This window comes from Gadus morhua, chromosome 5 (assembly GCF_902167405.1).
Source record: "Gadus morhua chromosome 5, gadMor3.0, whole genome shotgun sequence".
Lineage (NCBI taxonomy): Eukaryota > Metazoa > Chordata > Actinopteri > Gadiformes > Gadidae > Gadus > Gadus morhua.
In genome coordinates, this window is record NC_044052.1 from 17706297 (window position 1) to 17717816 (window position 11520).

Consider the following 11520-nt stretch of genomic DNA (forward strand, 5'->3'; position numbering starts at 1 on the left):
CTGGTGCTGGCCTCCGCTAGCCCGTACTTCAGAGCCATGTTCAGCAGCAGCTTCAAGGAGGGCCGCGCATCCGAGGTCACACTGCGCGACGCCTGCCCCCTGGTGGTGGGGAAGCTCATCGACTTTGCCTACACCGCCCGCATCACCGTGGGGGAGAACTGCGTGCTGCATGTTCTGCTGGGTGCGATGAGGTGAGACCGGGCTGCTGGGTCTGTGGGAACACACGAGGATGTAACAATGATGATACATCAAATGGTAAAACATTTGTCATGGGCTCTATCGATGATCAACCCAAAAATACCAAAAAATTTACTTGGAGGTGACATATTACACCACCAGGTGTGAGTGTGATTAGCCGTTTTGAAAATCTGCCTCTTCTGACATCACAAGTGGGCGGTCAAAACGGCTTGTAACAGCTAATCACACTCCCACATGGTGGTAAAATATGTCACCTTTTAATAGTCAAACAAAAAAAGAGGAACACCATCAAATCCATCCTAGGGAAGCTACGCCGGCCCAGGGGGTTCTGATTGACTCACACTGTTTACACTCATTACTCTTGAGTTTGTTTGTCTTTGGTTCCTCTTTATCCAACGTACCAACGTTGATAGGCAGAAGGCCATATAAAGACAGCGCCAGGACACTGACTGGTCCCTGAACGTCCTGTTACACAGCCTGTGTGTTTGCGTGGCGTCTTCCTCCAGGTACCAGATGGAGGACGTGGCAAAGGCGTGCTGCGACTTCCTGGTGAAGCACCTGGAGCCAGCCAACGTCATCGGCATCGCACGCTTCGCTGAGGGCCTCGGCTGCACTGAGCTGCAGCGCCACAGCCGGGAGTACATCAACACACACTTCAACGAGGTGTGTGTTGACGGCAGCAAGTGTGTTGGTCCTGATGCTTTGGGCCAGCGTCTCTGACGTGGACCGACGTCACATGACCAGCCTGTCACATGACCAGCCACATGACGAGTTCAATCATTTCAGGGATGAATTGATTCAAATGCTGAGCTTTTCCAAACTGTTACTTGCTTCATGTTGTGTTGTTGTGTTGTTGTAGGGTTGTACTTACTCAAAAACATAACTCCTACTTTTAAAGTGGTAACCTGGAAGATTTTCATGAAATTTCAATCTTTGAGATCACCACTTTACAAAATCAAACCAATTCACTTCAAATCCGCTCAGAACAGGAAGAAATAGACAATGTGTGAGTATCTTGTGACAGGATGGACTGATGATGAAGGTGTTCTCTTCAACGTTTCCAGGTCACCAAAGTGGAGGAGTTCTTCAGCCTGACCCACTGCCAGCTTCTGGAGCTCATCAGTCAGGACAGCATCAAGGTTCTCTGTGAGTCTGAGGTTTGTAGTCCCGGCTGGTTCAATCTGGTTAAAACTGCTCCTGTCTGGTTCAAACCGGTCCTGTCTGGTTCGAACTGGTCGTGTATGACTCAAAATGGTCCTGTCTGGTTCAAATTGGTCCTGTATGACTCAAACTGGTCCTGTCTGGTTCAAACTGGTCCTGTCTGGTCCAGTCTGGCTCAAACTGGTCCCGTCTGGTTCAATCTGGTCCTGTATGACTCAAACTGGTCCCGTCTGGTTCAATCTGGTCCTATATGGCTCAAACTGGTCTCTTCTGGTTCAATCTGGTCCTCTATGGCTCAAACTGGTCCCGTCTGGTTCAATCTGGTCCTGTATGGCTCAAACTGATCCCGTCTGGTTCAATCTGGTCCTCTATGGCTCAAACTGGTCCCGTCTGGTTCAATCTGGTCCTATATGGCTCAAACTGGTCCCGTCTGGTTCAATCTGGTCCTGTATGGCTCAAACTGATCCCGTCTGGTTCAATCTGGTCCTGTATGGCTCAAACTGGTCCTGTCTGGTTCAATCTGGAGACGAAGTGCAGTCAGTAGAGATGACATGCAGTTGTGAGACGCCCCCCAGGTGTGACACCGGGATGCTGTCCCCCCAGGTGTACCAGGCCTGTACCAACTGGGTTCGCTGGGACATCGCCGGCCGAGCCCAGTACCTCCACGCCCTCCTCAACGCCGTCCGCATCTACGCCCTGCCGCCCAAGTTCCTGAAGAACCAGCTGCAGTCCTGCCCCATCCTCAGCAAGGTACCAACACCCACCCACCCCCCCCCCCCCCATCTCCCTCTGATCCCTGGTCCTCATAGTGGACCAGGGTGGGTTCATAGTCCAGAGGTCATGGGTTCGATCCTTGAGCTACAGGTCCTGTCCTCCACGACTCGTTGCTGAAGTTTCAAGTTACTATGACTGAATATAGAACAAATAGAAACTCCCTCTCCTCCCCTTGTTGTAGGTTTCCCTCATATCTGCGTGGAGGGTGTAGTGGCAGTTGCGTCGGAACATATTTAGGACCACGTGTTTGACCTGAATCACTCGTTCCTCTTTGTTCCATACATTTATCTTGCAGGACAACTGCTGCAAGGACTTCCTGTCCAAGATCTTCCAGGAAATGGCGTTGAAGAAGCCCCTCCCCCCGGCTCCTCTCCGCGGCAACCAGCTGATTTACGTGGCCGGGGGGTAGGAGTCCGCCTGCAGCCGAGCTTCCTGCTAGGGTTCTCTCAGTCAGCGTCTCTTCTGTGAGAGACGGATGCACTCAGAGGCCAACTCTTATGAACCCTCAGGTTATATGTAGTTATGTAGGCGTTACACCTCCCTAGCCCCTACACCACCCTAGCCCTACACCACCCTATCCCTACAGCGACCCTACATGCCTAGTGTTACACCTTCCTAGTGATACACCACCCTAGTGTTACACCAACCTAGTGTTACACCACCCTGGTGATACACCACCCTAGTGTTACACCATCCTAGTGTTACACCACCCTAGCCCTATACTGCCCCTACATGCCTAGTGTTACACAACCGTTACACCACCCTAGAGCTACACCACCCCGTTTTAACCCCCGCGTGGGGTCCTTCCCCCCAGGTACCACCACCGCTCTCTGCCCACCATGGAGGCCTTCGACCCGGGGAGGAACGTGTGGCTGAAGCTGGCCGACATGGAGGCGCCCTGCAGCGGCCTGGGGGCCTGCGTGGTGTTCGGCCTGTTCTACACCGTGAGTCAGCCAGTCATTCAGTCAGTCAGTCAGTCAGTCGGTCAGTCGGTCAGTCAGTCAGTCAGTCAGTCAGTCAGTCAGTCAATCAGTCAGTCAGTCAGTCAGTCAGTCAATCAGTCAGCCAGTCAGTCAGTCAGTCAGTCAGTCAGTCAGTCAGTCAGTCAATCAGTCATTCAGTCAGTCAGTCAGTCAATCAGTCAGTCAATCAGTCAGTCAGTCAGTCAGCCAGTCAGTCAGCCAGTCAATCAGTCAGCTAGTCAGTCAGTCAGTCAGTCAATCAGTCAATTTATCATTCAGTCAGCCAGTCAGTCAGTTAATTAATCAGTGAGTCAGTCAGTCAGTCTATCAATCAGTCGGCCAGTCAGTCAGTCAATTATTCAGTCAGCCATTCAAGCTTTATTTATTTAGCTCTGGGAACCAACTGAAGAACAGAGGAAACAAACACAACAGGAACATGAAGTGAACGATAAGAAACGGTCTGAATCATAGTGACACCATTGGGGGGTAGATTGAAAACAGAAGAAGATGGCCACACTACTGGAGTAGAAGGAGGCTGAAGTAAGAAGATGTGTTTTAAGATTTCTTGAAATGTACCGATTGGACAGCTCTCATAGTTAATATTTCATTACCTTAGTTAACATGAACACTGTTACCTTAGAAAACATGAACACCATTGGTAAACATTAACAGCAGTGGCTAGCAGTGGCGGTTAGTGTCGGCGCCTAGCGGCAGCGGCTAGCACTGGCAGCTAGCGGCAGCGGCTAGTGGCAGCGGCTAGTGGTTCAATAGCACATGACAGTACCCGCAAACTGTGGTGTCTCCCCGTGCGGTCCAGGTGGGTGGCCGGAACCTGTCCGTCCAGGCGAACACTGAGTCCGGGGCGCTGTGCTGCTACAACCCCATGACCAACCGCTGGACCTCACTGGCCTCCCTCAACGCCCCGCGCAACCGCGTGGGCGTGGGCGTGGTCGACGGCGCCATCTATGCCGTGGGCGGCTCCCAGGGCTCCGCCCACCACGCCACCGTTGAGCGGTAAGCCGTCAGAGAGGCCTCGGAAAAAGCCGACTTTAACCGTAAGAGCTGTGTTTAGGAAAGGTCTAAAAGTATATTTTGAGTTATTGTTTTGTATTCAATATGATTATTTTTAAGATCGCATATTGCCATGGACCCATAAGGCTTCCGTAGGGTCATCATGGGTGGGAAAGAGAGCTAGAAGCCTACAGAGCAACACAGTTTATTGACACCTTATTTCGATTCCATGCCTTAGTTTGTATTCTTCCCTTTTGACAAGTAAGAGGTCAAACAAATTCAGATTTTTTTGGAGTCGAGCTCATTGCTTCGAGACTTATCAAGTGTTGTGAAAGGAAATTGGAAAGACAACGCCACATTTACTGATAACGTTCCCAAGGTAGGGGAGAGTTCAATGGGGTTTTTATTTTGGCTTTTGATCAACGGTATTGACCGAAAAAGAAACAACATGTTTTTGTTATTCTGTGTTGTACTTAAAGGCATACTGTACGATTTCCAGTGATATGCACTTTTTAATATGTTGTTGAAATTGGTTTTTACATCCTGACAGCAATAAATAACTTATGGGCAATGAAAAAGAAGCGAAAAAAAAACGAAATCTGTATCGGCTATAAACCTGTTAAAATGCTTACCAATCGGAGACATTGTACCCGAATCTAAAGAACCAATCACAAGCCTGCGCGTTCTCTCCCCTCTGTGTACGAGACTGAGCCGAACTGAGCGCGTTCACGGAGGGCAAAGAAAGCGTTGTTGTCATAGTAGTTCATGACAGTGGACTAGACCTAGTGAGCCTACAACGTCAACACGATGGAAGAAAAAAAACAGAAGTTACCACTGCCACCGTTACTTGCCCCGGTTCATCCTTTTAAAAAGGCAAGAAAAAGAAAGACAGAAACTGAAAAGGCAGCAACAAAAAAGAAGTTGGAGACTGCTCGAGGAACAACGAGAATAAATATTGGATTAGCTTTTCAGCGATGGCGACAGCTGAGGGAGTTGAATGGCCTGAAAAGTGACGCAATGGTTGCCGTTGAAGTAAGCCGTAAGCAGCAGCAGCGCTCGTGCACGGCTCTGGGTCGAAGGGTGGGGGCAGGGAGTCCTGAAGGGTGGGGGAGGAGTTAAACGGAACTCCGAAGAGAAGCTCATTTCAAATCATGCTAGCTCTCTCACATCGTACAGTATAGCTTTAAGGCACCAAAGAAATAACCGAGTGCATGATTTCTTCTGCTCACAGGTCCTTAAAGATCAGTGAGGCAATGTATAATAGAAGCATTTTCATGCATATTGTTTCAATCCTTTTGGCATCCCAACAGCAATGAATACATTTAATCATCTGACAAAAAGAAAAGTTAAAAGTCCTTTATGGCTGTAGTAAGCCCATCTGATCAATGCATTCGGCACGAGTGAAAGTATTGGATGGCTGACCTGTCTGTTCATGGTAGGCCACCTGGCCTACCATGAACTCGCTAGGCTCAGACCTGCTGCCGAACTTAGCGAGTTGCGTGTCACGTATTTTGGGGGCGTGGCTTTGGAAGTAGGCCTGAAGGGAGGGGTTGTTTGGGGTAGGATTCTTTAGATGTCGATATTTCTCTCACTGGTTTCTCCAATCTGCAAATATGGCAGATATATATCGGACGCCTTTGGACTCGGCCAAAACCTTTGGTAGTCTGAAACTTCTTAAAGCAATAAAGGATAATTCACCGAGCGCTGATGTCGCCCCCGTCAGCAGACTGTGTCCTGACCTGGACCACCCCAACTGTTTATGGACAGCTATGGACGCCGCTACGGTCGGAGGTGAAGTCATGTGACTGAATGATCTCCAGCCGCTACGGTCGGAGGTGAAGTCATGTGACTGAATGATCTCCAGCCGCTACGGTCGGAGGTGAAGTCATGTGACTGAATGATCTTCAGACTCTACGGTCTGAGGTGAAGTCATGTGACTGAATGATGTTCAGACTCTACAGTCTGAGGTGAAGTCATGTGACTGAATGATCTTCAGACTCTACAGTCTGAGGTGAAGTCATGTGACTGAATGATCTTCAGACTCTACAGTCTGAGGTGAAGTCATGTGACTGAATGATCTTCAGACTCTACAGTCTGAGGTGAAGTCATGTGACTGAATGATCTTCAGACTCTACAGTCTGAGGTGAAGTCATGTGACTGAATGATCTCCAGACTCTACAGTCTGAGGTGAAGTCATGTGACTGAATGATCTTCAGACTCTACAGTCTGAGGTGAAGTCATGTGACTGAATGATCTTCAGACTCTACAGTCTGAGGTGAAGTCATGTGACTGAATGATCTTCAGACTCTACAGTCTGAGGTGAAGTCATGTGACTGAGTGATCTTCAGACTCTACAGTCTGAGGTGAAGTCATGTGACTGAATGATCTCCAGACTCTACAGTCTGAGGTGAAGTCATGTGACTGAATGATCTTCAGACTCTACAGTCTGAGGTGAAGTCAGGTTCAGGTCATGGAGTTGAGGTCATGGTGCGCTGCCGGTCAGACCGGACTGGGTGATGCTGGGAACCTCTCTTCAGGAATGCCGATCCTGTGGGGAATGCCCTTTGTCTGTTTATGGTTGAGTTGCTCTGGGGGACGTTTCCCTGTCAGGCTGTCTGTCTGTCTGTCTGTCTGTCCGAATGCTGCTTTGAAGGAATGAGGAAAGGAACAGCTTGAGAAATACAAGGTGTGCCAGAAAAAGTGAAGGAATTCCAATCTGCTCGCTCCCTGAGCCTAGTCATCGTCATGACACAGCAGAAATACAGAAAAGTCCCTTTCACTTTCTCTATGTCCCCCTTCAATACCTCTCTCTCCCTCATTAATCTTGCTCTCTCTCTCTCTCTCTCTCTCTCTCTCTCTCTCTCTCTCTCTCTCTCTCTCTCTCTCCCACTCTCTCACCTCTCCAACTCTCTCACCTCTCCCTCTGTCTCTCACCTGACACACTCTCTTGCTCTCTATCACCTGTCTCACTCTCTCTCACCCTCTCTCTCTCTCTCTCTCTCTCTCTCTCGCTCTCTCTCTCGCTCTCTCTCTCTCTCTCTCTCTCTCTCTCTCTCTCTCTCTCTCTCTCTCTCCCTCTCTCCCCTCTCTCTCTCTCTCTCTCTCTCTCTCTCTCTCTCTCTCTCTCTCTCTCTCTCCCTCTCTCCCCCTCTCTCTCTCTCTCTCTCTCTCTCTCTCTCTCTCTCTCTCTCTCTCTCTCTCTCTCTCTCTCTCTCTCTCTCTCTCACTCTCTCACGCCCGTGTCTCCCGTCTCTCCTTTCCCGGCAGGTGGGATCCAGACACCAACAGGTGGTCCCTGGTCTGCCCCATGGCGGTGGCCCGTCTGGGGGCGGGTGTGGCCTCCTGCGGGGGGGCTCTGTACGTGGTGGGGGGCTACGACGGGCTGGTCCGCTGGGACTCGGCCGAGCGCTACCAGCCTGACACCAACACCTGGCACCCACTGGCCCCCATGGGGACCGTGCGCAGCGGACTGGGTGAGGGCCAGGGTGTGTGTGTGTGTGTGTGTGTGTGTGTGTGTGTGTGTGTGTGTGTGTGTGTGTGTCTGTGTGTGTGTGTGTGTGTGTGTGTGTGTGTGTGTGTGTGTGTGTGTGTGTGTCTGGGCGCGCGTGCGTGTGTAGGGAGGTGTATGCGTGGTGTATGTAGACATATCCCTTGACATGTTTACTTTGTGTGAGTGTGTGTGTGTGTGCGCACGCTGTCATTACGTTCACACTCTATTCAACTCTTTCTCCTCCCCTTCTTGGGTAATGCCTCTAACCTCCCACCTGACATAATGGTATGATAATATACCATTAACATGGGGGGGGGGAGGGGGTAAAGTATAAAGGATTCAAGTACCCTCACCTGATACCTTAGATCAGATGATCCATCTTTGGGGTCGGAAGCCAGAACCTCTTGTCTGGGGACTCAAACCCCCATCGTGCAACCTCTCCCCTGACCCCTGACCCTTGACCCCAGTCTCCCTCTCCCTTGACCCCAGTCTCCATCTCCCCTGACCTCTGACCTCTGACCCCCGACACTACCCCGGTCTCCCCCTCAGGTCTGGTGTGTCTGGACGCGTACCTGTACGCGATGGGCGGGTTCGACGGGCGCAGCCAGCTGTGCTCCGTGGAGCGCTACAGCATCGCCCGCGACCGCTGGGAGCCACAGGAGCCCATGAGCCAGTGCAGGAGCGCGCACGCCGTCACCGTCCACCAGGGGCGCATCTTCGTCCTGGGTCAGTCCCGCACTCTGTCCCCAGACACTGGCTGAGCGAGTGATTGAGTTAGGGCCTGAGTTGTTTATTGAGTGCGTGAATGAATGAGTGTGTGAGTGACTGCCCGAATGACTGCGTGAGTGAGTGAGGGAGTGGGTTTGCAATGTCACGTTAACCTTACAGTGGAATAATATAATGAATCTGTGTTCTGTACTTACTAGACAATCTTGACACTGTTGTGTGTGTTTTCCTGGGTGTGTACATGTGTGTCCCTGTGTCTCCCTGTCTGTCCGTGCGTGTCCTTGTGTGTGTAGGGGGGTTCAACCAGACTGGTTTCCTGTCCAGTGTGGAGGTCTTCTGCCCGGACACCAACACGTGGACCGGTCTGTCCGACATGCCCTTCGGACGCAGCGGCATGGGCATCGCCGTAACCATGGAGCCCTGCCCCGGCAACCTGCCCGAGGAGGAGGAGGAAGAGGAGGAGGAGGATCAGGGAGGAGGAGGAGGAGGAGGAGGAGGAGGGGAAGAAGCGAGCAAGAGTTGATTCTAAGACTACTGAACACGACGCCACAATCGGCCGATCTGTTCCAGAGTGCGATAGATACCTCTGATCACAAACATTTAAATACCGAACCCTTTGTGAGCAACAGACCCACTGCCATCCTGTGTGTGTGTGTGTGTGTGTGTGTGTGTGTGTGTGTGTGTGTGTGTGTGTGTGTGTGTGTGTGTGTGTGTGTGTGTGTGTGTGTGTGTGTGTGTTTCAGTAAGCAGAACAACAGTACAAACCTCATCAAGTCGCCGGGTGCTAGCGGGCTAGCTAATCTACGCTAGCTGAAGCTCAGTGGTGGAGCGACAACCCTCTCCCCTCCCAGTCTGTCCCAGTCCGTCTTACAGGACTCAATGTGAGCGCAGGACCAACAATGTATTACTGACCCAGTAACTCTAATCTCCACTCTTATCTGTTTCCTTTATATCCGGAAATTTCTTCCTTTTCTGCTCCTTTACATTTTGAGCTCTCTCTCTTTCTCTCTTAACATACTTCAACGCTATTTATTTTTCTTTCCCTTTCTCTCTCACTCTCTCAATCTAATTCCCTCTTTCAAACTTCCCTTCATCTTCCCCAGGTCAGTGCCATGGGTTCATGGGGATATTGGAACTCCTTATTTGCATTGTTGTATTTGCACTGGCACAATGTACTACTGTTAGTAGTACGTAGTAAGTATTTACGGGATTAAATATACAAATTATAAATGTTCTCTGTTCGTCATACTCCGTTCATTTGCCTATTGGTCGAAACGACTATGGAAACCAAATGAGCTGTTACCTAACTATGACCAACGGGTGAGTGTGTCACTTCGTCCAAACGGACACTAGATGGCGCCACAATTTCATAAACCACCAGGATACCTCCGATACGGTTCTCCTTTCGGATTAACAATGAACTATGAGGCCTTTAGATTATGGCGGATAGCAAGTGATGAAGGAATAACTTGTTGTTTAACATATTACCGCGGGGTGTCGTATTGTCAAACTACACACAGTGTGGCTGCACATGGTTTGAAAATGTTGCACGATTTGTGAAATGTGTCCATCAAGTTCGCTTTATTCGTGTGGCCCGTTGTAACGTGTAGCTCGCGCTGTTAGTCATCGCGGCAGACCGGTTATGTGTTTACCTGTTTCTATATACCAATCTCTCCCCCAGTCTGCTGCAATTATCACAGGAGAAGGGGAGAGAGAGAGAGAGAGAGAGAGAGAGAGAGAGAGAGAGAGAGAGAGAGAGAGAGAGAGAGAGAGAGAGAGAGAGAGAGAGAGAGAGAGAGAGAGAGAGAGAGAGAGAGAGAGAGAGAGAGAGAGAGAGAGAGAGAGAGAGAGAGAGAGAGAGAGAGAGAGAGAGAGAGAGGTGAGAGAGACAGGTGAGACAGGTGATAGAGAGCAAGAGAGTGTGTCAGGTGAGAGACAGAGGGAGAGAGAGAGAGACCCCATCAGCGTTCCACCAGTGTTTTATCGCCATCCGATTTTTTGAAAGAACCTATTTTCATGTTTACGTTCTCTGTTGTGTACCAATGATGGGTAGAGGTGGTGGTGGTGGTGGTGGTGGTGGTGGGCGGTGCTCATCACAGAGTCCAAACGGTCTCACGTCACAAACTGATGGACTCATACTCTGCTCTGCATGCAGGATTCATTATTTACTGAGCGACCTGTTGGGGCGGTGGAGGAGGTGTGGTGTCGATGAGGCCATAAGCCACTGCTGCTGCTGCTGCCGTCGCCGCGGCGACCGAGGGGCCTCAGGGGCCCCAGGGGGGGGGGGGGGTTACGTCTTGAAGAGGCAGCGTGACTCACAGGGCCGACGTATGACGCAGGCGTCTGTAGGCCATCCACTCACTATACACACACTCACACTAGGACAACGAGTGTGAGTGAGTGAGACGAACGGGACACGCACACACACGTTTGCACACAAGGACACACACACACACACACACACACACACACACACTGGTTGGACTCTGACACCAGCACATTTGTATCTTGTATCCATTGCCACATAAAGACACGTGTGTGTGTGTGTGTGTGTGTGCGCTCTGAAACGCACACACTCACCCTCCTGGTCAACAAAGGAGAGCGCTTGTGTGGACCGCACATCTCCTCAATGTGGTCATTGTGTCCCAGGGGGTGGGGGGGGGGGAGTGTGTGTTGGGGGGGCAGCCGACCAGCATGTAACTCAAAGATGGCCTCAGAGTGGGACAGCATAGGTTGAAAATCCAGATTTAGCCTGATGCTAAGCTACCTGATGCTAAGCTACCTGATGCTAAGCTACCTGATGCTAAGCGAGCTGCCCAGATGTCCAGGTGCTCAGTTTAAAGATCGCTATTGAAATGGCGATTTCCCCCCCCCACACACACACACACACACACACACACACACACACACACACACACACACACACACACACACACACACACACACACCTCCTCACTTCAGGGGCCACTATGCAACAGGGGCCACACACACACACACACACTCACTCACTCACTCACTCACTCACTCACTCACTCACTCACTCAATCACACGATAGAATTGTAACTCCAAGTGTCCGCAAACTCAACCGCTAAATCAAACGTCTCCTTGATGAACAGTTTGTCCCATGACCTTGACGACCTGTGCGTCACATGACCCTCGGACGTCGACTGTTGACTTTGGTCAAATGGAAATAAAAG

The 11520-nt window shown here is 50.6% G+C and overlaps 1 protein-coding gene across 3 annotated transcripts in view; it reads left to right on the plus strand.

Annotated features, from left to right (window-relative positions):
* Positions 1-9556, plus strand: part of keap1a (kelch-like ECH-associated protein 1a) — a 21458-nt gene extending 11902 nt beyond the window's left edge. For 2 of the 3 annotated variants that reach the window (XM_030356948.1, XM_030356947.1), the window contains exons 3-12: positions 1-191; positions 705-861; positions 1263-1344; positions 1963-2109; positions 2429-2597; positions 2948-3077; positions 3913-4109; positions 7374-7579; positions 8146-8322; positions 8616-9556. The exon at positions 1-191 is cut by the window's left edge and continues 9 nt beyond it. In XM_030356948.1, the coding sequence (XP_030212808.1) occupies positions 1-191; positions 705-861; positions 1263-1344; positions 1963-2109; positions 2429-2597; positions 2948-3077; positions 3913-4109; positions 7374-7579; positions 8146-8322; positions 8616-8845 (1686 nt within the window). In that variant the 3' untranslated portion in view covers positions 8846-9556. Of the gene's footprint in view, positions 192-704; positions 862-1262; positions 1356-1962; positions 2110-2428; positions 2598-2947; positions 3078-3912; positions 4110-7373; positions 7580-8145; positions 8323-8615 lie in introns of all 3 variants that reach the window. The other variant, XM_030356949.1, reaches the window with a different exon arrangement.
* The last annotated feature ends 1964 nt before the right edge of the window (positions 9557-11520 follow it).